Source organism: Heloderma suspectum, chromosome 8 (assembly GCF_057233095.1).
Source record: "Heloderma suspectum isolate Gila_16-S chromosome 8, 16-S_ref, whole genome shotgun sequence".
NCBI lineage: Eukaryota > Metazoa > Chordata > Lepidosauria > Squamata > Helodermatidae > Heloderma > Heloderma suspectum.
The window spans coordinates 5,990,657-6,016,645 of NC_139465.1; the positions used below are offsets into that span (position 1 = coordinate 5,990,657).

Genomic DNA, 25,989 nt, shown 5'->3' on the forward strand with positions numbered 1-25,989 from the left:
GGCCAGCGGTCCATTTCTGAATGTTCAGATACACAATTTGTCAAATGTGCTAATTCAGTATGCAGGCGAACCGATGGGATTTGAAATGGAGTTCTCCACCCATTAGATGTCACGGAAAAGCCAAATGAGCATGGCACTCGAGTGCTTTGGCTTAAAGACAAGACCTAGCCTGCTCTAGAGGTACGGACTGGATCAGGTGACTAATCTGTCTAAATTTCATTGCAGAGCAAAACGTGGAACGGCAAGTGCTGCAAACCCAGTGCAGACGCTTGGAAGCCCAGCACTACAGTCTCAGTCTGACTGCAGAACAGTTGTCGCACACCATGACGGTGAGTGTGGATTCAGCACCTTGACCTACTACAGGGGCTGCCAAATCAAAGCAAGAACCATTTGGCTGGTGATCTGAGGGAGGGAGCCTACTGCATCCAAATTCTAGTGTGATGATGTGTGTTTCATGGCTGAACTTCGTTCCTGAGACATTGCCTGTATGTTAAATTACATGAATATCTTAAATGCCTCTTCTCTTCTGTGTAGGAACTAAGGAACCAGAAGCAGAAGATTGTCTCTGAAAGGGAACGACTTCAGGCCGAACTAGATCACTTGAGAAAGTGCCTTGCATTGCCTGCAATGCAGTGGTCTAGAAGTTATTTCAAGGGGTATCCCAGGTGACACTCCCTTGCACTAGGCTGAACATATAGTATAGAAATAATAATCTATTTTATTACCTGGAATATTTAATATTTTTCACTGGGAGGTTTGAAGCTTAAAAATAAAAAGAGAGAATGTGCCATGCATGGAGCAAAGGACTGTGGGATCCAGGAACATCCAAACTCATCTCTTGAAACGATGCAACAATCTGTTTAAATTCTGCAAGTAACCCACTTAAAGAACTCTAGTTTTGGTTAATTTTGAAATGGTTATTTTCCTTCTGCTTCCTCTCCTTTTTTTTTTTAAACTTATTTTTAATCCAGAGATTCCACCAATGACACTAACATTCACCTCCCGTTGAAGGGGCTGGGATCATCTCCATACATATGCTCCTTTTTGTTGCCATATTAGTTCAATTGCTATACTTTGGGATCTGTACATTTTATTTGTTCTGAAATACACTGTTTCTCAATCCAAGAGGATGCCAGGTACACGTCTGTTTTTGTTAGAATGAACTGGATATTTTGGATACAGAAATAATTACCTGCAGTGTAATAGGCCTATCAGAAGAAAATGCAGCTTCCAAACTTGACTTCCCATGCATCAATCGGCTTTTTGCTGGAAATGCACTGCACTTGAAAAATAAAAGTGAATAAATAAACTGAAGGTACCTTTTTATTACTGGGGAAGGGAGGATGTACAGAAGTGATATACATACAATACACACAGATTATGTACCCCAGTGGGTAGAATTTTCATACAAAGATTTTGCAATTAAAGAGTTGAAAAAAGGTGCTTCAGCCTTGTACTGTGTATATATTTAAAATGTTTTGTATGTTTTATTACTTTAATTATTGTTATAAAAAGCTTGCCATTTTCAATATGTTTCTGCTTTTTTTTTTTTTTTTGGCAAAAAGATAGCTTGCTTTTAGTGTTTGTACTGCTGCTGGTCAGGACATAAAAAAAAATATTGAAGTGTTTTTAAAAAAGAATTTTAAAGAAAAAGCTTTCCACTGGGGCACGTGCTATCATTTTAGGTATTTTGCAATGTGTAGCACCAGTTACTGGTACAGTAAATTCTCTTACTAAAAAACCCCAGGCATTTATTTCTCCCTCTTTCTCCTGCCCCCTACCGTACGTTTCTTCAAGCACTTGAAATACTGAATGTCATAAGAGCAGCTGCTATTGAGAGAACAAGATCTCAGTCTAAAGAGACCAAGATTTTTAGGGACTAAGTTACTTGTTCATTTTACCAACACGGCTTAAAATCACAGCACTAGCAGCATCAGTTTTGTGAGGCTTCCAAAGAAGAAAAGATTAGTCCAAAAACTGCACTTATGCAAAGGAAGAAAAATCTGGTGAAGTGTGCCTAAAACTAGCTGTCTCAAACCGGATTCTCACACACACTTAGCAACATAGAAGCAACTTCTGGCATGGTGCAATCCCATTCTTCAAGGTGCAGAGGCACATGTGTACATGAGACCATGTGGGAGAGACAGCATGGGTCTTTCACACCTGACTGGCACAATGCTAATTGCATAGCATGCAAGTGACCTGCCCCTGTGGTCACATTATTCATATCTGCAGCCATGCAGTGTGGGATCACATGCTGAAAACAGGGCCCAAAACTAGGTCCACTCGTAACGAGGGTCTCAGTACAGTATTTGTTCTTATTTGTTCTTGACTCAAGTCATTGATGCTGAATGCCTATGAAGACCTTACATTACTTTTAATAAGTATTTATTGTAATCTCTGGCTCATGTAGCAACTGTCATACTATAGACTCCTTCAACTGGTTATCAAAAGCTGGTTTGGGTTAGCATTTTCTTTTCTCATTTAATTACTGCCTGGCTGGGTTTTAAATGAAACTCATTTCTCCAACACAGCTTCTTAGCAAGTACTTTTGCTATTCTTTCCAATAGTCCATTGGTTACCACTATTAACTATAAAATCAGCAACACAAGGCCTTATTGCAGGGCAAGACAAATAAGCTAGGTATCCACGTGGATGATTGGTATTTGGTTAGTAAGCATATGCTGTAAGAAAAGCCAAAGCCCTGGTTTTGAGAGCCTTGTGTATCAGGGCTGCTTCTCATTTTGCTTTGTTCTTCGGTATGGCTACACAAGTCTTTTGTGAAGTGTGAAAGCAATGTGTATGTAAAGATTAGTCTATGTCCCTTAAAGTAACCTTAGCAAAAGTATTTTAAAGGGTCAACCACAAAATTTTACATGCATAGACCTTTTATACTTGATCAGGGGACCATATTTAAAAAGTGAGAATCAGCCCTCACTCTGAAGTTTAAAATGGTTTTCCCTATGCCTTAACTACTCAAGTCATCACCAACCAATTGTTACAGACAAAGTGTGGCAAAAGCACAATACTCTGAAAAGGAGATTATAACCCTGGGATTTGCAGCCTTTATAGTCAAGGTTCACTGGATTTTTTTTTCATCCTCTTTCTTGTACTCTATGATTTAAGTAGCCAATGTGCAATGCTTTGTTTGCTGTTGCTATTAAAAAATATTTCACTGGACACTGAGAATGAAAGGCAAGTTGGTGCATTCTTATAGTACACTATGGTAATCAGCTGCAAAGGAAAACAATGCTTCTATACCTTTTAATAGCTACTTAGAAGTAAATTCAGCTGGTGCAGCTTATTTGCCCTTGTGTGAAAGCTACGCCTGTCATAATTCCATTTTCTATGCAACTCTTAAGAATACCAAAGCCCTGGCCACCCTACAGAAGGAAGTATATCTATTATTAAGAAGGAACACTGAAGAGCAAATTGATGGGCCTGAGTAGAAAGTCTTGTTCCTAGAAGCAAAAAGAGAGTGAACCTGCATTTTTTCACTTTAGCAAGTGATCCTTCAAACAGCTAAACCTGACAGTTTCCATAATATTCTGAATATCCTTCCTTGATGTACTGAGACAATCGGCTCTAATGGAGCATGTGAGAAAATAGCAGGAGTGAAAGTTAGATATTTTTTCCTTTCAATGTCAGACCATTATCACCCGTTTTCCTTCAGTGCTAAACAAAAACCCTGCACCTTTCATTCCATAAATAGGTTTTACCAAAAAGGAAAACACAAAACTATACCTTAAACTTACATCAGCCGAAAGGTATTCACATCTTATGGGACCACAGCAACACTTACTTCGCAGGTTCTGACCAGAAAACACCTTTGCAATGTATTTGCAGATGCGAGCCCTGTGAGAATGCAACGCATTTAAGGGGTGATAATGTAGAAAGTTCCATTGCCTTCAGGCATCTTCTGAGAACAAACATGGGCTGAACATCAGTGGCTCTAATAATACATTTCTGACAAAATAATTTTATATCCACTTCCCTACTTTTAAGCTATCAAGATTGGGTGTTAACTGAGGGCACTTTGGCAGATATCTTCACATCAAACAGTTGCAGTAGCAATGTCTTTCACATCAATATGGATCACATCTTTTGATTCCTAGTTTTACCAATGAGAGTGTGGGTGGGAGAGAATATGGGCATAGGAAGAGGGAGGCCATTGCACTCATTATTCTAAATGTAATTGCACTATGTGTAGTTTCTTTCAACTGAATAGAATGTGGGCTAGACTCTGTGGGAATATGTTTGCAGCACATTGCTTCTGCTTCTGAAAGCCCAACAACATGTGCTGTTTAAGGACACACATGACAGCCAACTGGCTTGATTTCCTTATATATGTACAAGAGTGAGGAATGAATGTGCACTTAGTCAAACTCAGTTGGATTCTAAACCGGCTTCAGACAGTGGTACACAAACTGCCAGCTCAGCAACAATTTCCCATTCAGTGCAAGTCCACATTATTTGAAATACTCCTTTTCCTCATATGATGCAAAAGCATAAAGGCCAGAGGTTAAGAAGGTGCTATTATGAAACCACAGTATCCCACCATGGAGCAACCCATCTTTCAAAATGCTCTCTCCTTTTCTCCTGACTATAATGGTGGAAGTCAATTCCTTCTCCCACATCCCTTGCCCAAACTTCCTGGCCCACTGCTTAAATTCTCAAAAGTGTTTGCTCTCCCTTGCCCCCAGGACCATGCTGACTTGTTGTAATGTGCAAAATTTCTCCAGCAACAGAGCGCACAAAGCATGAGGGGAGAGCAGGAGGATAAAGCCCAGCCTGCTGGGGCAGTTTAGATGCTGTGAGACAAATTAAACCTGTTTTAAGTGTACTTGTTTGAATTAAATGTAATGTAATATATTATTTGTTGAATGTAGTAATTAGGTATTTATGAATATATTGCTGTAATTTCTGACAACATCCAAAAAATAAAATGTTCCTAAATCATGAAAAAGGATTATTTTCCCAGCCCCAATGGTGAATAGAGGTTACACTGACTCTGTATAAATTAAAAACAGAAACACTAAGCACACTTAAAGACACCCTTGGAAGACAGAGAACAAATCTTGCAACACAACCAGCTTCATCAGGCATTTATATAGCATTTACCATGAAAGCATCTTAACAGCCAATCTCACAACCACACCATTAAGGTAGGTCACGAGTGCTCCCCAAATGGATAAACTATAAACTTACAGAAGCTAGAGTGGCCACAGCTAAGCTGGGACATCACTTCCAAAAAGGTGGCAGAAGTGAAACTGCCTCACAAATCAGCTTTAGGTAGTATCAAAAGGCATGAAAAATGGTAGAAGATAGATGGCAAACAATGTGGTTGGGTATGAACATGTCAGTTGACTAAAGTATGTAACAAATTTTGATTTAGATGATTCCCAAGACTAAGATTGCTATTGTGAATAATTTTGGAACAGAATAAAACCAGGGTCTCAGGGGCGTGCTGTTAGGATAGTTGATGGGTTATAGGATTTCCCATTATGAGCAAAATCTAGCCCCCTCTTCAATAACTTCATGATGCAAAATTAAAAATATATTTGTAAACAAGGATTAATTTCTTAGAATTTACAACAACACTGGAAATAAAATGTACAGTAACAAAGAAAAACTCAGTAGGATCATTAAGAGGCAACAGGTTGAATTTGCATTAGGGCTCCACAATATAAAGCACTAAGCAATTCATTCAGTTTTTGGTTAACATTTCACTAATCGGCACAAAACCACAATACCTAGAATACCAAAATTTCTCTCATGCTTCCTTTATCATAAATATCCCACAGACAGACAACAGAAGTCAGAGTTCTATAGCTTAAGCTAGGTACTTATTCTATTGCTGCCTAGTTAAGAACTTTGCCTCACTGACAAGTAGTGGAATTTAGGCTGCACTCTTCCCTTATTATTTTCCCCCCTTCAGTCCCAACTGCCTTCTACAGAAGGCCAGAAACCATTCCCTATATGACCAATGGTCTGAGCACCATCAGCCAGTGAATGCCCATGTATTAGATTAAAATGGATAGGTACTGGCTGCATTAAGGGTGGAGAGCCGCCACAGCAGGGATAAAAAAACACAAACCAGGCGAAGTGATAGGCCTTGTTTTGCAGCTCCATTTTCTCAGAGTACACATTCCCCCTCTTAGCAGACACTCATACACAGAAGCACTGCACTTCAATCGTTGTCAAGGCAACCAGAGAAGATCCTTTATCTCTGAGGACAGTTGACAAATACACCCCAGTAAGTGATATCACAGTGAAAGCACTGTGTGCTGCTGGAAAGATGGGTTCGCAGTTACATATCAGTCCCCAGGCAGGCCAACAAGAATGCTGTGCAGCCAGGTGTTTAAAATAGTCTTTGTCATCTCTCCCCATGGCAACAGAAGATAGGGGCCCACTGAGGAATTGGATCCTTAGGAGAGGGGACCAATTTGTTTCCTCCTTCTAGTTTAATGCCGAGAGTAAAATAATCCAGAACAGAAGCAAGACAGCAGCAAAGAGTTACAGCCAATCATGTGGAATGACAGTCACACAGGAGCTTGGAGTACTGTTGGGCAAGAGCATCTGTTTGCCGAGGACGGTTGTTGCAGGAACAGGTCACGCACCTCAACTGCTGAGGACGCATTCACATCTCTTTGTAACACTGGCAGATTGGATCAGCAAAAATGATGCAGCCTTAGCATTCCATTAGTTTCCCACAAGCAGATGCTGTCAAGAAAGATGTTGAGATGTGCCATGACATAGAGTTTTTGCTTTCAGTAATTTGCCAATAACATCACAGATGTGGTTGCTTAAGATTCAGGAAAAACAACTGATCGGCAGAATGCCAGGTCCCCATTTCATGGAAGATATCTGCTGTCAAAAGTCTTGTGACTGGGCACTCTCTCCAGGCTGGAGATTTGTACGGAGCTTGTACATGTGATCCAAAGCTTGGGTAAGAAAGGTACCAGTGGTGTTGATCTCCATCAGAGTCAGATTATCCAGCTTATAAGAGACAAGGAACAGATGTCACAAAAACACAATATTCACAAGAGTTAAAAACAGCAAGTTTCTAGTTCATATGACTGCAAGGCAAGAGCTCGGTGACATTATGGCAGCATCTGCTAATGACTCAGAAGTGATTTAGATGGCATTTCTGTTAACCGTGAGGAGTTTTCTCTTAGTTTCACCGATACCCTTACTCCCCCAACTTTGTTCTCAGTACTTGACAAATGAACCTCAAATATTCCAAAAAGGACTACAGTGAATATACATACTGCTCTGGTTCACCTGATTTAAGATTTTTCTGCTCACAGAATTTAGTGTTTGGGAAGGAGTCAACATGTTGTTACATGTTAACTTCCAGCCATTAATGAAACACCAGCCACACAAAAAGGGCCTCTAGACCATTGTCCTTGTTGGCTGGAGATGATGGGAGTTGTAATCCAACACATCTGGAGGTGTCAGGTGGGAGAAGGCTGGTCTAGACTGTTGCAGGCACACAATATGTGTCAATCATTCTGACAGTAGGGTATGGGTATTTAGGGGTAGTTTCTCCCTAAATGTGCACTCATATTTCAAAGGTAGACTTACTTCATTATGCATACAAGTAGCAAGGAGATGCATTTGACCTGGTCTCACTAGTACCATGTGAATACCACATAATCACCTCCCCAGGAACATAGTGTACAGTCAATCCTTAAGTTGCATATTAAGCAACTTTATAAGCACTGATGCGCAAAACTTCACTACATTGGCAGTCCAAAGGAGTTCCTGAAGAGCTGCAATCTGACAATATTGAAACCTACTGCTGCCATTCCTAGCTAACAGGAGTCTAAATATCATTTTCACTTTCAGTATAAATTCAGATGATTCATACAACATACTGCTTAAACATGCATTAAAGTATTCTCCCAACTACATCAATAAACTTATCAGACCATCATAGATTTATCTTACCCTGGCATGAGCTTCCTGCTGTCTGACAAAGCTATCCGCAGACAACCGGAGTTTTGCTAGTCGAGTGTCCCACGTATCCTTAACCAATGTTCGGATTTCATCCGCCTTCGGAATATTGTCCACAGCACTAACAGAGAGGGGAAATTGATCAGAACATTCTACAAAGGACCAATAGTCACTTTATGTGTTCATTACATAAAACCTGGATGTAAGCAATATTGCTCAGCTTCTAAACAACAAACAGCACTGTGGGTATTTTTTCATACCTGAACGCTGCACAGCAGAGGTGCATATTAGCCATTGGAACAGCTGAATTTCACATCACATACGAGCCACTGTTTAACATTGGAACAATCTAAATTTAAATTACTGAAGGTTAAAAAAAAAGATATATACTACCAATGCAAACAATGACAGTTAAGCACCATGCTAACAGATACAAACATTTATATTAAGTGGTCTAGACCAGGGTTCCCCAACCTTTTTGGACCTGTAGGCACATTTGGGAATTTGAGAAATTGCCAAACACAGAAGATCTGGCTAGTCACATAACAGCTGCCCTGGCTAGTCAAAAGTTAGATAAAGAAGGGGACAAAGTGACTGGGGTGGGATGGGAGGGAGAAATAGAGGCTGGAAGGGAGGAAATAGCAAACTAGAGAGGAGAGAAAGAACAAGTCTAGAGGCTGGAATGGGAAAGAAAGAAAGCTAGGGACAGTGAAGGGAGAGAAATAGTAAGGCCAGAGTGGGGAAAGAAAGAGCAAAGGGAAAAGGTCTGTGTGGGCAGAAGACTGAGTGGAGCCAGAAAGGAACTCCTTCCTTCTCTGCCTGCCCACCAACAGCTAAACTGCAGCAAATTCAGGGACAGAAAGGAGACCCCAGGGCCCTAAAGTTTTCCAAGGTGTTTTTTTTTAATTAAAAATACATTTTTGAAGGGGACAGAGAGTAGAGCTTCATGGGTGCTCTTGGAGGTCTCTGTGGGTGCCATGGCACCATGTTGGGGACCCCTGCTCTAGAACACTTGCATTTTGTTCTGCTCTCCACCAGCTTGAAATTCCATTTCTTCTTCCCAAAAGTCTTAGGGGCAGTCCCAGGTGCCACCTAAAACCATCACATCACTTGGTACAGCTTAATTTCCTTCTCTGCTTAAAGATTCTGACCATGCAGACTTCATGACTTCAAAATCAAGTCAGCCTTGATGAAGAGGGGCTGTAGCTCAGCAGTAGAGCACATGCTTTGCAGAAGGTCCCAGATTTGATCCTGCCATCTCCTGATAGGGCAGGAAAAACTCCTGTCTGAAACTCTAAAGAGCCACCTGCAGTCAGTGTCAACAATGCTGGGCTAGACCAATGGTCTGACTCCATATAAGGCAGTTCCCTATGTTCCTATGAGATCTCAAAAGCATGCACATTTTTATGACCTTTGTGTTGGACTAATAAAGGTATTAGTCTAATATGAATTTGGGAATTTTTCTTATGGCCAGCGTAGCCACTTTTGCTTTTTGCCTAATTTCTTTGTACGCTACCAGTATTAGAATTTGTCCATGAGATATCTTTCCACTGAGAAAGAAGTAGTAGTAGCAGATTATCAAACCTACTTACTAGTTTAGCAGCAATTTAGTTAATTCCATGTAGAAAGGACTAGGCATTGGAGTGAAAGTGTCTTCTCTGCGTTCCTGATCTCGAATTTGCTCCAGCTTTTCTAGAAGGCAATCAAGAAAGAAAGAGAGATGATTTACAAAGAACAAGCTGCTATTTCCTACTCCCAGCAGAAATGTTACTGTTACCCCTGCAGGATGAACCATCTGATCAAAACATGAAATCAAGGAGTTAGCATTCCAATGAAAGAGCATCAGCAATAAGGTATGAAATTAACATGTATCTGTTTTGGTCTACCACGCTGTCACGTTGGGTAAAAGCACAACATACTTCTGAGTAGGCACGTATAGGATTGCACCATAAGCCCCCTTTTTTCAAGGGTGCTTACTCCCAGATATGTATGGATTGCAGTATTAGGCTCCTAAAGTAAACCAGCACCTCTACTGAGGAGAAGCCATTCTCCAACAATACTCAAAAAGCCTGGCATGACAACAACACAAGCTAGCCAGTTTGGCAGAATCCTGCTTGACATGAAAGTGCAATCCCCTCACTACTGTAGACTTTGGAAGGCGAAAGGATATTCAGGGCTGCCACAATTCTGAACAAATAGAAACATCTCATGATTTGCCATGAATAAGAATGTTTAAAATGACGGTTGAAACACACCAGCTGACCGAGAACAGAATAATAACTTTTGATGTCTTATATCAGTGCTTAATATCACAAACATAAAAAATCAGAGCATGCCTGCATCCCATATTTGATGAAAAGAGGACAATGTTCCATTTTTTTGAAGTAGTATCTGTTATTTTTAAGATTTTATGAACTTCCCTCAGGATTATAAAAACCTTTGAGATGCAGCAGTGTGTATCTGCATGTGTACCCAGTTAAAAGAATTTAAAAAGCAGCAAACATATCAATTAACAATTGAAAAGCCTAAGAACTCTAGCAACAAAGATCCAACTACTACAACCAAAGGCTACTCAACAACTAACATCTTATTTACACAAAATAGTTCTTCCTTACCTACATCCATCCATTCTGGAGGTATCAGTCGACACTTCTGTCTCTGTTTTAGGTTGATAGCCAGCCAGAGAGGCACTTCCACAGGTAGCCCAGGATTAAAGGGGCCTAAGTCCCCCTAAGAGATTCACAATGGAGAAACATAGGAAGCGGCCTTATTTATTTAGTTTTTTTATACTGCTCCTCAGTCAAAAAGGCTCCCAGAGTGGCATATAATGGCATATAATGGCATATTTTTTTTTACTTTTCTGTTGTTTCCCCATTCCATTTTTTTTTATTTTTTTTTTAGCTACCTGTCTGATGAAGAGTTCTGGAGAACTCAAAAGCTTACACAACCTTTTGTTCCATAAAATATCCAATCAGAGACGGATAACTCAAGATGACAGGCACATGAACTTTGGAAACAATGTTGTGCTAGGAGTTTTCCTTTTCAGCCTGGTGGGTGGGTTTCTGCCTCATGCTTGAGAGGCAGCGGGGTGAAGACTGAGTTTCTTGAAGCCCATGCTACGGAATTTCCCTTAAATCAGGTTGACGGAGTTCCCTTATACTAGGGATGGGCAACTTGTGGCCCTTCAGATATTTTGGCCTGCAACCAGGGCGGGCGTCAAGGGTTGGCATGGCTGGTCGTTTGCCAAGGGCCCACGCCCCAGCAGGGGCCCAACTGACAAGAGCCTCCTGGACTTGTTCCTCCTCTTCACCACTGAAACCTGCTTGTTCCCCTGCCTCTCGCTCTGGCCCAGGCAATGGTGGTGGTGAGAAGGAGGCGCAGTAGATGTCACTGCCTATTTGCTCCCTGGCTCTCTGCCCGTTAAGCAAGCAAGCGGCGGCAAAGCTGAGAAAGAGGATAAGGAGCAACAGAAGCTGGTGACGATGGCGGTGAGATGGCCTCACTGAGAAGGGGGCCCGAGGCGCCCCCAAAACCTGGAGCGGCACTGCCCGCAACTCCCAGCATCCCTCACCCTTGGCTATGCTGGCTAGGGCTGATGGGGGCTGCAGGCCAAAACGCCTCAAAGGCCACAAGCCACCCAGCCCTGTGCTAACTAGACTCTCCCCCAATCCCCAGACTCTCCTCCTCCTGCCAGTCCTCCCTCGCCCTCTTCCACACAGAGAACTATTTCCCCAGGAAATCCGCTCCCTCTCCTGTTCTCCTCCTCGCCTCGGCATCCGGTCTCCCCTTCCCCACTCGGGCCACGGCCTCCCCGCGCAGTCTCGACCCTCTCAGTCGCCGCCCCTCGGACTCATTCGTCTCAGTCCTTCCCTCACACGCTGTTCTCTTTCGCACGTCTGGTGCCCCACCTCCCCGGCTCCAAGCCGCCGCCGCCGCCGCCGCCGCCCGTCACCCCCAGCCCCGTCCCGCGCCTCGCGCCTCTCGCCGACCCACCCCGATGAGGTAAATCCGGTCGAGGCTGAAGTTGGGGATGATGGTGACCAGCTCCTGCTCGGCCAGGAATTCGACCTCGGCGGCCTCCATCGGGGAAAGGAAGGGAAGGGAAGGGAAGGGAGGCGCGCGCGCAGACGGGCTGCGAAGGCCGCCGTGAGCGGATACGAGGGAGGAGGCCGCCTCCGCGCCCGCAGACGCGCCCGCCTCTGGTAACTGCGCCCCCATTGGGCGGGGAGGAAGAAGCCCCGCCTTCTACCCACTCTTCGTCGTATGAAAGCCTCGGCTTTGCCTCACGAGCTCGTTGCCCGCCGGAGGTAGCCTCGCTCGCCGTTGGTTGGGGAGGGGGAGCGAGCCCCGCCCACTACCCACTTTTCGGCTATTGGCTGAGGGAGCCACGCTTGCCGTTGGTCGGGGAGGGAGAGCGAGCCCCGCCTACTACTCCTTCTTCGTCGAATGAAAGCCTCGGCTTTGCCTCGCGCGTTCGTTACTCGCCTGAGGTAGCGACGCTCGCTATTGGTTAAGGAGGAAGAGCGAGCCCCGCGCACTAGCTACTCTTCGGCTATTGGCTGGAGGGTGGGATATGTGTGTTTCTGTCCGCTTGCGTTAGGGCGTGCCCAGGAGGCACAGCGGCCCGCCGGGCGCCCCAGTGGGACGTCCGGGGGCGCCGGAGGAGGGTGAGAAGCTCCTCCCACGCCAGTTCCCCAGCATACTGTCTCCGATACTGGAGATAACGGTTGGGTTCAGACAATCAGGGGATAAAAGAAGCCTTTATAACTTCTCTCCCCGCCCCCATATTTGCATAATTGCCTGCAATGCCATGTGGATGGTGGCTTATTTCCCATGACACGACCCATGGCTTGCAGTAGGGGTTGTGTCCTGGGTAACAAGCCACTCCCACACCGGGTTCGGATGATGCGATATCCCACGTGGCATCGTGACTATGCAAATTGTGCCCTCATGCAAGGCATGTGCAGGGGTGGGTGGTGGGGAGAAGCTGCGATGGCTTCTTTTACCCCCATGATTGTCCAAATGCTGCCGTTACATGGCCATCGTGGCTAGTTGCCGCTGGTAGCCTTCATCTGCCATGAATTTGCCTAATCCCCTTTTAAGTCACCCAAATTGGCAGTCACAGGGCATACCAAAAAAGACACTGAATGGTCATTGAAATGCATTGGTTCATTCGGAACGGTCATGGAAAATCATTGAAGGATTTTGCGGACCATCTTCAAATCAAAATACCTGCAACAAATGGTTTTTTTGTAGAAAACATTTCCAAATCAAAATACTTCCTTACAGAGAGTTTTAGAGAGTAGTCCTTTGGCCGTCTAGACACAGTCTAGACGGCCATAGGATTTTTTGGTTTCTAGAAACCGCGCGCCCCTCCCCCTTTGTAGCTGGTGTGCTTCTTTCCATGCCACCATCGTCTCTGCGCTTGATAACAGAGCACAGAGAAGGCAAAAGGGGGGTGATCCTGGGGGCCGGAATGGGAGGAGACCACAGAAGCTGCTTTAGACAGCTTCCTATCAAATCTCCAGGCCCCTTTCCTCCCTGAAGCCACAGCTGGATGAGTATCTTACCACAAATGCAGGGTGGCTGGAGCACAGAGAAGATCCCCTCCATGTTCCACCCAACCTGCACTGGATAGGCGTCAGCCTCCGAGTTCGGAGGCTGATGTCTATCTCAATAGGATTGTGCCCTTAGGGAGTGTGAAGGCATGCCTGTATATAATTGCTGGTGCCATGTAATGTTTACTTTGTATGGCCTCACTGAGGCTTCAGTGTATCTGTATAGGCTTGAAGCCTTGCTTTGCTATTATCAAAGGCCCGTGTAGTAGTTGCTGAGTGACATTCTGAAGTGGGAGAAAGAGACAATCACTTTGAATAGGATCAGGTAAATTCAGTTCTGATTGGCTAGGGATTTTAGCTGAGGGGAAAAGAGCGGTTGGGAAAGGACAGTCGGGGTTAGTCAGTGGGCACAGTCACACGACACGGCCGTGACAAGCCACGCACTGAGGTGTTTTGCCAACGACCCACAGTGTATGGTTTGTGCACCCACCAGAGGATCGGGGTTGTCGTGGGTTGTTTCCCCACTCCTTCCTCCTCAGCCCTCCAGCCAGCCGTTCCCGGCATCCCAGGAGACTTGGCAGCAGAACCCTGTCTGCCACCAAATCCCCCCTCCCTGCTTCGATGACAATCCCATGGTCGGAGACTTTAAAAAAATATTTTTATTTTCCTTTTTTTGCACAAAAACGGGGCCAGGAAAAAATGTTCGCATTTCCCAGGTGTGTGTGTCTGTGTCCACTTTTCTATGAAAAAATGAGATACCAACTCAGGGAGGCGTGGACTACAAGGAGAAAACCTCCTAGGGTCGGGTCCACCCTTTAAATCCTGGGCACCCTCTTGCTAAGTTGGTAATGTGAAGCACTCCCCCCCCTTTTTTTATTATTTCTTCATGGTGCTATAGTGCTATTCCAAAGGAGCGACTGACAGCTGCTGGGGACATCCTATTCAATTCCCCCCACATTGTACTGCTGGTACATGATATTTTCACTTCTTTCCCCATTCTGTCACTGTCTTGGTCAGTTTCATCCCTGCTCTTGTTGGTTGCTCTCCCTCCGCCCTTTTTAAAAATTTCGTTATGGCGCTATATCACTCTAGCAAAAGACAGACAACAAAATTAAAGAAAAAAAAGTAGGTGACCAAAAAGGGGCAGTGATTGGAGCGGGAAGAGGGTCTGTGTGAACAGAATGCTGGACTAGATGGACCCTTGGTGTGATCCAGCAAGGCTCTTATGTTCTTCTAGTCAGCCAGAAATACACCAGGAGAAGCATTAGGAGTCAGAGGAACACTGTACCCAAGAGCTGGATCTGGTTGGTTGGGAATTTGGCCTGAGGTAAAGAAGTAATTAAAAGTGCAATCCTATGCATGTTTAGACAGAGAAAAGGCCTACAACTCCCAGCATTCCCCAGCAGCCAGGCTGGCTGGGGAATGCTGGGAGTTGTAGGCCTTTTCTCTGTCTAAACATGCATAGGATTGTGCCTTAAGAGGTTTGTAATAGTGACAGGGCCTCTTGAATCTTTAAGAAGTGTCAGTAAGGAGTCTTTTGAAAACCCAAACGAAAGTATTAGTATTCCTTTATGTACAAAATATCCCTTTTCTGCACATCAAAATATCTCTTTTGCACATGCAGAGTGCCTCTCACAGCCACCAGCCAGAATCTGACCATGGTAGAGCATGCAGGGCCCATTCAGCCATGGCCCCAGAGGGAGAGGCCAAGGGAGACCAAACACCTGCTGGTCTCTTTCTAAGCTGGTGGTAACCACTGATTGGCCCCATGGCAGCCAATCTGGGAGCGCCAATACACTCTCACCACCAATCAATCATAAACAAACACAGTTGGTAAAGGATAGCTCCTTTGCTCCACCTTCACCTTTTCCAGAGGAAAGAAAAAAATGTAAAATGAGGAAAAGTCAGTGTGCCTGCACATCTAGCTCCAGAGATTCAAGGCCCCCCAGCCAAGATTGGGGCTGCTGCCATAGTTCCTTCCTTCCCCCTACTTCTGCAGGGGGGGGGGGGATTTAACCTCCCTTTCCTGCAGTCCCAGTGACAATCAACAACCTGTACCTATTATTATTATCATTATTATTAACAAGGATTTAAAAAACCACATCCGGCATAGTTGCTAGTGATGTGATTAGAGTAACTTTGAGTTTGGCCCTGTGTGACTGATGCAGTGAGATAGGACTGTGTAGTAGATATGCATTCATAGAATCATAGAATCATAGAATAGTAGGGTTGGAAGGGGCCTACAAGGCCATCGAGTCCAACCCCCTGCTCAATGCAGGAATCCAAGTCAGAGCATCCCCGACAAATGGCTGTCCAGCCTCGTCTTGAAGGCCTCCAGTGTGGGACAGCCCACCACCTCCCCAGGTAATTGGTTCCATTGTCGTATTGCTCTGACACTCAGGACGTTTTTCCTGATGTTCAGCCGGAATCTGGCTTCCTGTAACTTGAGCCCATTATTCCGTGTCCTGCACTCTGGGATAATCAAGAAGAGATCCTGGCCTTCTTCTCTGTGACAACCTTTCAAGTACTTGAAGAGCGCTATCATATCTCCCCTCAGTCTTCTCTTCTCAAGGCTAAACATGCCCAGTTCTTTCCATCTCTCTTCATAGGGCTTTGTTTCCAGTCCCCTGATCATCTTTGTTGCCCTCCTCTGAACCCTCTCCAGTTTGCCTGCATCCTTCTTAAAGTGTGGTGCCCAGAACTGGACACAGTACTCCAGATGAGGCCTAACCAGTGCTGAGTAGAGGGGAACTAGTACTTCCCGGGATTTGGAAGCGATGCTTCTATGAATGCAGCCCAAAATAGCATTTGCCTTTTTTGCAGCCACATCACATTGTTGGCTCATATTCAGCTTGTGATCGACAACAATTCCAAGATCCTTCTCGCTCGTAGTGTGGTTGAGCCACGTATCCCCCATCTTGTAACTGTGCATTTGGTTTCTTTTTCCTAGGTGCAGAACTTGGCATTTGTCCCTATTAAATGCCATTCTGTTGTTTTCTGCCCAGCGCTCCAGTCTATCCAGATCACTTTGAATTTTGTTTCTGTCTTCCAAAGTATTAGCTATCCCTCCCAGTTTTGTGTCATCTGCAAATTTGATCAGCATTCCCTGCACCTCCTCCTCCAAGTCATTAATAAAAATGTTGAAGAGCACTGGGCCCAAGACTGAGCCCTGTAGTACCCCGCTTGTTACCTCTCCCCAGTTGGAGAAGGTCCCATTGATAAGCACTCTTTGAGTCCAATTCTGTAGCCAACTGTGGATCCACCGGATCATTGTTTCATCTAGCCCACTTTGAGCTAGTTTGCTCATCAGGATATTATGGGGCACTTTGATATTGTAGCAGCCATATCGGAAGTCATACTAAGTAGCCTCATGCAGTCTCATGCTTCATGTTCTTGCTGAGCTCTTTCTCCCTCGAATATATTGTTGTAAGCTGACGAGACACAGGAATTCCTTATCTTGTCAAAGGTCATACAATTGTATATCTTGTTCTCTGCTGTTCTCTTCTGTTCTCTCCTTATCATGGCTACCCTATAACCCAGTTCTTGTATTATAAACAATAGTGCTAGGAGAAGAAATGTTGAGGACTGCAACCCCATGCGGGAGGGGGAGGAGGAGCCGTTTCATATGTGTCACAATGTCTATAAAACCAATGTGCTGATGTATTTCGGGGCTTCTGGCTCTTTGGAAATGATTCCAGCCTTAAGCCCGCGCGTTAAATAATCTCTTTTTCCTTCACTCCGTGGTCTCTCTGACTCTGGGTTCTGCAACATAAATGGTGCCGTGACTCGGATGTGGCAGGCTCTGAGCCAGACAGGTGGCAGTTGCCTGCTCTTGATCGCCGCACCAGGAAGACGAGCTCGGCGCATGCCTCCCTTTCTTGGCACCACCGACCTTTTTGTCGAGTGAATGGGAGAAAGCCTGCACCGGGATCGCCCAAACGGCAGCGAGCAGCAAGAGTTTCCTTGGGAAACGGAGGAAGAAACTTGAGCCCTGCCTGTATCGCAGCTGCAATTGAGTTGAAGCCCACATTGGAAGCCTTCAGGAGAAAGGCAAGTATATGGGAAAAAGAGGGCCCCGCCTTTAGGGAGAAAGGCCACTGGGCAGAAAAAAAGAGGGCCCCGCCTTATGAAGGTCAGTGTTGGTGGTATACGTATACAAAAGAACCTACTCCTTGCGGGTAGAAGGGGGGCCTGATCACACCCCCGAGTGGGCGCCAGTACCCAGCACGCCAGTACTCAGTAGGAAGCTGGGGAAGCCGCTTTCCGCTCTGGTAAAAAGTGGGAAAAGTGGGTGGCAGGGACATATGGATGTAGTAGAGAGATTGATGATTGTGTGAGTGGCTACTGCGGTTTCTGACGCATACCGTTGACCGTCCGGGTGCCCAGGCCAGTAGCAAAGTGCGTGGTGTGTAAAATCCTCTTGTGTCGGCCAGTGAGACCCCTTACTCACTGACCAATTCCCATTCCCTAATTGTGTCTGTCTTCAATTTAGGAGGGAGGCTATGGGTGGTGGGGGAAGCAAACCTTGCACCCCCTTGAGATGTATGTCAAACAAAGAAGAAAAAAGGTTTTTTTTAAAAAAGATTCAGAATAGAGAGAGAAAACAGCAAAAAGCTCAAGGTCGAGCTGAGAGAAAAAAAAAGAACAAGATCTGAGGCTATGAATTAGAAAAATGTTGCAGGACAGTCTGGCTTTTAACAAAGCGTGGGAGCGTGAGAGTGTAAGGCCGAAGAAGTAGCTGTTAGCCTAGCGCGGCGAGGGGGGGGGCAGGAAAATTGCGCACAACGTTCTGAGTTGTGCAACATCATCACCTTGCCTAATTGAGATGAAATCCCTAAAAAATGGAAACTGAAAATGAAGACCCAGAAGATGAAGGCAAAATAGAAAATAAAGGTGAAGAATCAGCCCCCAGAGAACAGGCTAGACCCCTCTTCGAATGAAAAGTGTGCCATAAGACTGTCCCAAAGCAGAATGAAGCGGAAAGACCATGTTGAAAATCTCTGTCAAGGTAACCATGTTTAGCTTTGAACTGTGTTAAAATTGCATAGAACCTGTAGCTACTGACCATCGGCTATATGATTTCTGAAGAGCGTAACCATTAAGCTTTTGCCGTGGGATTCCCTGCAATGAAGAAATCTCACTGATTTAAGTGTCCAGTGTTACACTGCCTAAGTGTGTGTGCTGAAGAGACCGAGAAACCAGACAGCATGTTCCTGGCCAAGCCAAAAATCACGCTACTACCATGCTCCTGAAAGCTGCAATAAACTGTGTAAGCTGAGAGACCCAACCTGATTAAAAAGAAAAGAAGATATTGGAGCAACTGTCTTAAAAAACAATGAGATCTGTGTAGCTGGCTGGCTGACGCTGTCAGTGATGTTGCAACTTTAAATTAAGACTGTTTTCCTGTTTGAGACCCCAGCGAAGAAAGCTGACCCGAGTTATTTGTTGCCCGTGCCAAAGCAAGAATTTGGCTGCCCTGTACCTCATCTTGTCCTGTTTTGAGCTTGGGATTTACAAATACAAACTGAGAAGCTTGCCTTTGAAGTCCTGCAAATCACCCCACCGCCTCCCCGAAGATTAATGGCTGCCTGAAAAATGCAAGTATAAGGCGATGCCCATCACCCCCCAGCGTCCTGAGTTTCGGCACTCAGTGTTTCAGTGCTTTCGTGTACCAGGTTAGAAAAGAAAAAAAAAGTAAGTTTTTAAAATGTCTGTGAGAGAACCTGACAGAGGTAGAATAAAATTTACAGAGGAGTTGCCCAAGTTAAAGTGTCACGGCTAGAGAGCTGAGCTGTGCCGCTCTGTTTAGACAGAGGCCTTGCTAAAAAGTTAAAGGCCCTTGTCTGTCAGAAGGGGTGTAGGGCCACACTTTCCCTTTTTAAACTGATGCAAAAGTGGAGAGCCTTTGCTGGAAACATCGCATCTTCATTGCCCAGAGCCTTCTCTGTTTGCCTCCATCATCATCTGGGCTTTTTAGAGACACTCTGCACATGGACTAAAATTTTAAATTGTCAAAGACTTGCCATAGACAGTGGTATGAAGCTTTTAATAAACTTGAACTCTCATCGCTGTAGACCGTGTGTCTGTGTTTGTAGTCAGCTCAGTGTACAGCAGGCTGAGTTTGATCTATAACTTTTAATTTCCTTCTGCCAGAACTCATGCAGCATAGAGTTGCCGATGCAAAAATGGTGACCTAGAACTCTTTGCGTGTGTGGGTATGCCCGTCCCTTGATTTTGATGGGCCCTGAGCTTTCAGCCAGAAGAGCAGTATAATTGCTGGATCTGCTCCATCATGCCTTACCATGCAAAAAGTGTTTTCCATTCATTGTGTTAAAGTGCAGGAAAAAGTTTGTTGTGTATATTTTATGATTTCTTAGATATCATAAAATATATGTGATATTTGCAGATTAGTGTTAGTTGCAACTCCAAATGATACTAAGTGTGGTTCCCAATGGATGACAAAAAAGACAGAAGCAAGTAGAAAAAAAAGGAAATAGAGAAAGTAGAAGACAGATAGAGAAGAGAGGGGAAAAAAAAGAAAGAAAAGGCAAGAGGCAAAGAAAAAACATTTATAAAAAAGCGTGGCCATAGTTGCCCCCAGGATAAATTAAAAGCAGCTGATTGTGCCTAGAGCTTATTACCTGGGGTAAAGTAGCCACAATAATGTAATAGTTCTTTAAGATAAAGAAAATGTAACTAGAAAGAGAAGAAGAGCCTATCCCAAATGTGTGTCATTGGGACTAGTGTAAGGCAGAAAGGTTTAAGTAAGTGAGTTTAACTTAAAAAAGACAAATAAAGAGACAAGGCTGGTGCATGGAGCAGAAAGTTTTATATAAAAAGTTTGAAACATGATCTGCAATACAGACAGATCAGCAAAGAAAAAGAAAGCAAAAGAAAGAAAAAAAAATTATCTTCCCATACTAATAAATAAAAGTGTTATCAAGCACTTTGGGAAGCGAAGTTGTTTACAGGAAGCTGTGCCTGAGATCCAAACACTTCTAGCCTATGCTGAAAATGCTTGCTAGTGTTGTGCTGCCTCATGGGTAACATGTATGGTATAAAAACCCATTTAGCCCAATTTAGCTCGTGGTTCAGAGAAGCTGTCTGATCCAACCATTAAGTACGCCTGTGTGCTGTAAGTTACCCAATAAAGCCTCCTTGTAAGTAAACCCCCCCCCCCCACTGGAATCCCAAAACACAAGTGGGGCTAGAGCGCCTCACCCAGTATCAAACCCTGCTGTTAAAAGCCGTAAAGGCAGGTATAAAGAAGTCAATTAATATGACCAAAGTGTCTAAAGTGCTGCAAGGTGCCACCGAGGCCCCAGAGTGTACTTGGAGCGTCTTTCAGATGCCTATCGCCAGTACACCTCCCTCAACCCAGAGGCCCAAGAAGACGTGGACGAAAGAAAAAAGAAGACCCGGCAGAGGCAGAAGATTCTTAAAAAAGAACCAGTGTGCCCAGTGTGGACAAGATGGACATTAGTGGCATGAATGCCCAAATAAAATAAATCAAATACACAAAAAAGAAAACCAAAGGGGCCAGAATGGGTGAAGAGGGAGACAGCTTGAGAGGGGCCGTGACATTGACTTCATGATTGACACTGGAGCGGCATCAAGAGCAAGCAAACGTTAGCCTTAAACAAGAAGTCCAAACACTGAACAAAGTTCTTCAAGCCCAGCGTCGCTTTGTCTTAGAAAATAAGCCATTCCCATCACAGAAGTTCATCCTTTCCAACCAAGAGTTAAAGTATGAGTTAAAGAGGGGAAAAATAACCCTTTGACTCCCAGATGGAGAGGAATGAAAACTGTCATACTTTCCACCCCCGCAGCTATGAAAGCAGCTAGAATTAAACCCTGGATACATTAGACACGAGTCAAAAGAGTGAGAGGGGGAGAGTAGACTGTAAACAGAAATCCTGAAAATCCTTTAAAAATCATTCTGAAAAAGCAGTAAGAAGACTCAGGCTAGACCTTACTGTGGACACACCGGGAGACTGTCCCCCTGCGTACGGTCAGACCTTCAACTGGAGAATTGAAAAAGGGGACTAGACCCTACTGCAGCTTGCCAGGTGAATAGCTGCCCAGCGTACGGTCAGATCCCAAAGAAGATCAAACATGCGTGTTGTAGTGTTAATAGTGTTGCATTGTGTTTCCTTAATAAGGTGCAAAAAGGGGGTCTGCCCCTAGAAAGAGAAGTTTGTCCCAGCGATTTGCTGATAATTACTGGCTTCACCTGGCTAACATCACGAGAGTAAAACATTTTTGTTTGCCAAGAAGTATACCTGCAAACAGGCTTATTAGCTCTTGCTTAATACCTGTCTGTAGACATCCTGAGAAAATTCAAAAAGATACCATGTTAAGAGTTTATAGTGTAAGTTTAACTTATTCCCAAAATGCTAATTGAGGCGTGGTTGCAAAAATCCTACCCCCTACAGAGTTCACTCTACGCACCCCCATCATTGCTGAAACAAATGCTACGTGTGCACGAATGCTTAATTGTCAAAAAAATTTCCAGAAAATATAAAGCTATCCCTGGCCCCCTTCCACTGAAATAAAATTCAAAACATATCTTTTAATGATGCCCACATACTTTTGCCTCATAGATGGTTTTAGACATGTAGTTCCCGCACTTGGTCATTCATTCCTGCCAACTTGTCTAATAACCACCCATGTTGCCGCCTGGTGCCAATTCTTCCCCTGTGGCCCGAGAAAATCCGTCGACGGCAGCCTCGAGCACTCCAACTAACTAAAAATTGTAATAGTCATGTGCAGTTATATTTTGACTCAGAAAAATTGGCCTTAGCAATGTCACTGGTTAGGGTTCCAGGTTTAGCCTTGGCTAATGGTCTAAAGATCAACCAGTTAGCTTGCAGCTTAGCCAAAAGCATAAATGCCACCTCACGAGCATTGTCATTGTTAAATAAAGAGTTGCGTGATCTAAGAAGAGCAGTTCTAGAAAATAGAGCTAGTATAGATTACCTCTTCCTTCTTCATCATTTAAGTTGTGAGACACACCAAGAGCTCTGTTGTTTTAACTTAACTGATAATGGCAATGCTGTAGATGAACAGATCAACAAGCTGCACAATATAGTAGCTAACAAAACAATAAGACAAAACAATTAGCTCAATTAGTTAACCCCTTGGCTTCCAGGTCTTAGCTGGTTTAAAGCATTGTTCATCCTAATTCTACCAGTGTTGTTTATAGAGATACTGTTATGTCTCTGCGTTCCTTGTCTTATAAGCTGTTTAACCAATCTGATTTATGTCTCAGCTAGTAAAACTGCAGCCCTCTACGCTCTAATAGCCCAACAAGAGGCTAAGTAATATGTATGTCACAAAAAGCTTTGTATAGTTATCAGAAATGCTATAATTGTAATGAAATTATGCATTTAAGGGGGGAATGTAGCAGCCATATCGGAAGTCAGACTAAGTAGCCTCATGCAGTCTCATGCTTCATGTTCTTGCTGAGCTCTTTCTCCCTCGAATATATTGTTGTAAGCTGACGAGACACAGGAATTCCTTATCTTGTCAAAGGTCATACAATTGTATATCTTGTTCTCTGCTGTTCTCTTCTGTTCTCTCCTTATCATGGCTACCCTATAACCCAGTTCTTGTATTATAAACAATAGTGCTAGGAGAAGAAATGTTGAGGACTGCAACCCCATGTGGGAGGGGGAGGAGGAGCCGTTTCATATGTGTCACAATGTCTATAAAACCAATGTGCTGATGTATTTCGGAGCTTCTGGCTCTTTAGAAATGATTCCAGCCTTAAGCCCGCGCATTAAATAAAGAATCTCTTTTTCCTTCACTCCGTGGTCTCTCTGACTCTGGGTTCTGCAACAATATTATGGGAAAGCTTTGCTGAAGTCGAGGTATATGATGTCCACAGCATTCCCACGGTCCACAACAGAGGTTACTTGATCAAAAAATGAGATCAGATTTGTCTGGCAGGATTTGTTCTTGACAAAAAAATAAATGGATAAATGGTGGGGATAAATGGAGAGTTGCATTTGCAGGAGAAATGTATGTTCCTAATGGCGTCTAAAACCAGCCTTCTATTTTTAAAGCTTTCTGAGAATCTTACATCCGCTCCCACCCCAAAAAACATTGTTACATGTTCCTTGCTTCTCTGAGAGTGAGAAGTTCCAAGGGAGTACTACTATCTCAGCTTGGTTTCCTTTGGATGAGATAGCAATATAGTTTTGAAATATATTTTTACAAAATTAATATGTAGTTTTAATCACAAATATAAAAGTAGGGCATAAACGGAGCATAAACTTCTACAAGGGAGCAGATCCACTACTCCATCCTTCCCCAACCTGATGCCCTCCAGATGTTTTGGATGATGACACCCAGCATTCCTGGTCATTGGCCATGCTGACTGGAGCTGATGGGAGTTGTAGTCCAAAACATCTGGAGGGTGCAAGGTTGGAGAAGGCTGCACTACTCTATATTCCATTGCCCAGAGATACTGTTCACCCCGAAGTGTCTTCAGCCAACTAACATCTCTCTCTCACACTCTCTCTCTGCCTCTTTCAAATTGAAACAGGGTTTTCTTCACCCACAAGAGAACATACATCAGCCTGCCCACCTAGCTGTGTGTGTGTCACCTTCCACAAGCTCTGATTCAAACACGCACAGAGATTGCCAGATATCTCCCACTCAGTAGCTCCTGTCAACTGACCATTCTGAGCTGTATGAACCAGCAATCTGCCAAAGAGAGAGGGTGGGGTTGGAGAGGGGGAGATGGTCAGCCAGAAAGCCGCTTCAGATAAGGATTACCAAAACAATCCTTACAACTACCTGGAGGTGGTGTCAGTAAAACTGAAGACAGAGATAGTAGATTGCTTAAAACCACCTGCTGTATATCTATATCTAAAAATTACATTTATATCCCACCTTTTTCTTCTGGTAAGGAACCCAAGGCAGCTTACATGGACCTCCTCCTCTCCATTTCATCCTCACAACAACCCGGCGAGGTAGGTTAGTGACTGACCCAGAGTTATCAAGTGAGTGTCCTGACTGAGTGGGGGCTAGACCCCTGAATTCCCAAATCCCAGTCCAGTGCTCTAACCACTACTCCACGCTGGTTCACTGACAGCAGAGGTGAGCTTTGAAACAGTGTCTTCATGGTTCACAGCTGAGTCTGTAATCCTATACACACTTCCCTGGGAGTAATTTCCATGGCACTCAGTGGGGCTTACTTCTGAGTAGACATTATATGGTTGCACTTTCAGCCTCTGAACCAGCTTCTATGGTAGCTCCTGCTTCTACTCATAGTGACTGCAGCTCTCAAGTCAATATTCTCCTTCCAGTGTCATACTGCCTAATTTGGCAACTCGAGAGATCTTGTACCAATATTTGTGTGGATAAGCCAGCTACTCAGTTTGAAACTGGACTCCTCCTCCCTGGACATGGTCATCTATAGGACCCAGCAGGGGGAGCCTGAGCTCTTTCCTGAATTCCTGTTGGTGGGTGGGGCTACGGCACTATATATAAAGGTTGCCTGTAACACTGACAAAGGTGATGGGTGTGTTTGGGGAAAGGTTCTGCAGTTGGTTGCTAGTTTTGAAAAGGGCAGAGTGATTTGGTCTCTGTTTTATCTCTCACGGCTTTTCTGCTTTCAGTTGTGGGGCAGATTAGGCAGGCCCTGTAACCCTCACAATTAGAAAGGAACTTGTTATACAGCATCATCTTGGGGCGTTTTAGAACTCTGCTGATCCTTAGATTAGCTATTTCTTGGGTGATCTTCTAAAGGGTATCAGGTGGTCTATTTGGCCTCTGGCTGAACAATTCTCACTAGTATTGGAGTCATGCAAACACTGGATGCATATGCAAATTTGGGTAACAGATTTCCTTTACTATTATAAGATAAATAGAATACTTAAGCATGCAAGTAAGTCTTAAGCTCTTTATCCACAGTTGGGCAATATCTTTATTAGGAACAAACAAAATGTCACAAAAGAGTAAGCAAGCTTTTAAATTCTCCAGATGTTAAGCAAGGGGGGGGGAGCTGGCATGGTGTTGCAGCTGCAAGTTTTATTTTGCTTTAAAACTGAGTGTAGAACAGTACTCCAGATTAGGCTGGATTAGCCTCCACCAGGTGTTGTGTAGGATTCAGATTACACCTAGGATTGCTGGGAGAGAGAAACATAATGGCTGAACCCAGTGCTAGCTCCATGTTTTTGAGGGCATTTGGGCAAAACACCCTCATTGGGCCCCCACCCAGTGAGTCTACCTTCTCATCACCTTGTCACCAGCTGTTGATTCTCGTTCTTTCTCATCATTGCTACCACCTGCTTGCTAGGCAGGTAGTGAACCAGCAAGCAGAGGCATCTACTCTCTCTTTCTCTCGCTATCACCAGAATGGGAGGCAGATGCACAAGCAGGTTGAAAGGCCAAAGACCAGGGATAAATCCAGAGAGCTGTTGTCAGTAAGCTTCTACTGGGGTGTGGGCCCTCAGCAGGTGCC

General features: G+C 44.2%; 2 protein-coding genes across 3 annotated transcripts in view; one reads left to right on the forward strand and one right to left on the reverse strand.

Annotated features, from left to right (window-relative positions):
- GSE1 (Gse1 coiled-coil protein) overlaps positions 1 to 4,966 on the forward strand; it is a 426,514-nt gene extending 421,548 nt beyond the window's left edge. For both annotated transcript variants that reach the window (XM_084812825.1, XM_084812826.1), the window contains 2 exons: positions 226 to 329; positions 535 to 4,966. In XM_084812825.1, the coding sequence (XP_084668951.1) occupies positions 226 to 329; positions 535 to 669 (239 nt within the window). In that variant the 3' untranslated portion in view covers positions 670 to 4,966. The remainder of the gene's footprint in view (positions 1 to 225; positions 330 to 534) is intronic.
- Positions 1,534 to 12,160, reverse strand: GINS2 (GINS complex subunit 2). The gene is made up of 5 exons (XM_084812827.1): positions 11,953 to 12,160; positions 10,575 to 10,689; positions 9,552 to 9,651; positions 7,954 to 8,080; positions 1,534 to 6,999 (listed from the first exon to the last, which is right to left on the reverse strand). The coding sequence occupies exons 1-5, from the start codon at positions 12,040 to 12,042 to the stop codon at positions 6,874 to 6,876; spliced, it is 558 nt and encodes a 185-aa protein (XP_084668953.1). The 5' UTR covers positions 12,043 to 12,160; the 3' UTR covers positions 1,534 to 6,873.
- Between the last annotated feature and the right edge of the window lie 13,829 nt (positions 12,161 to 25,989).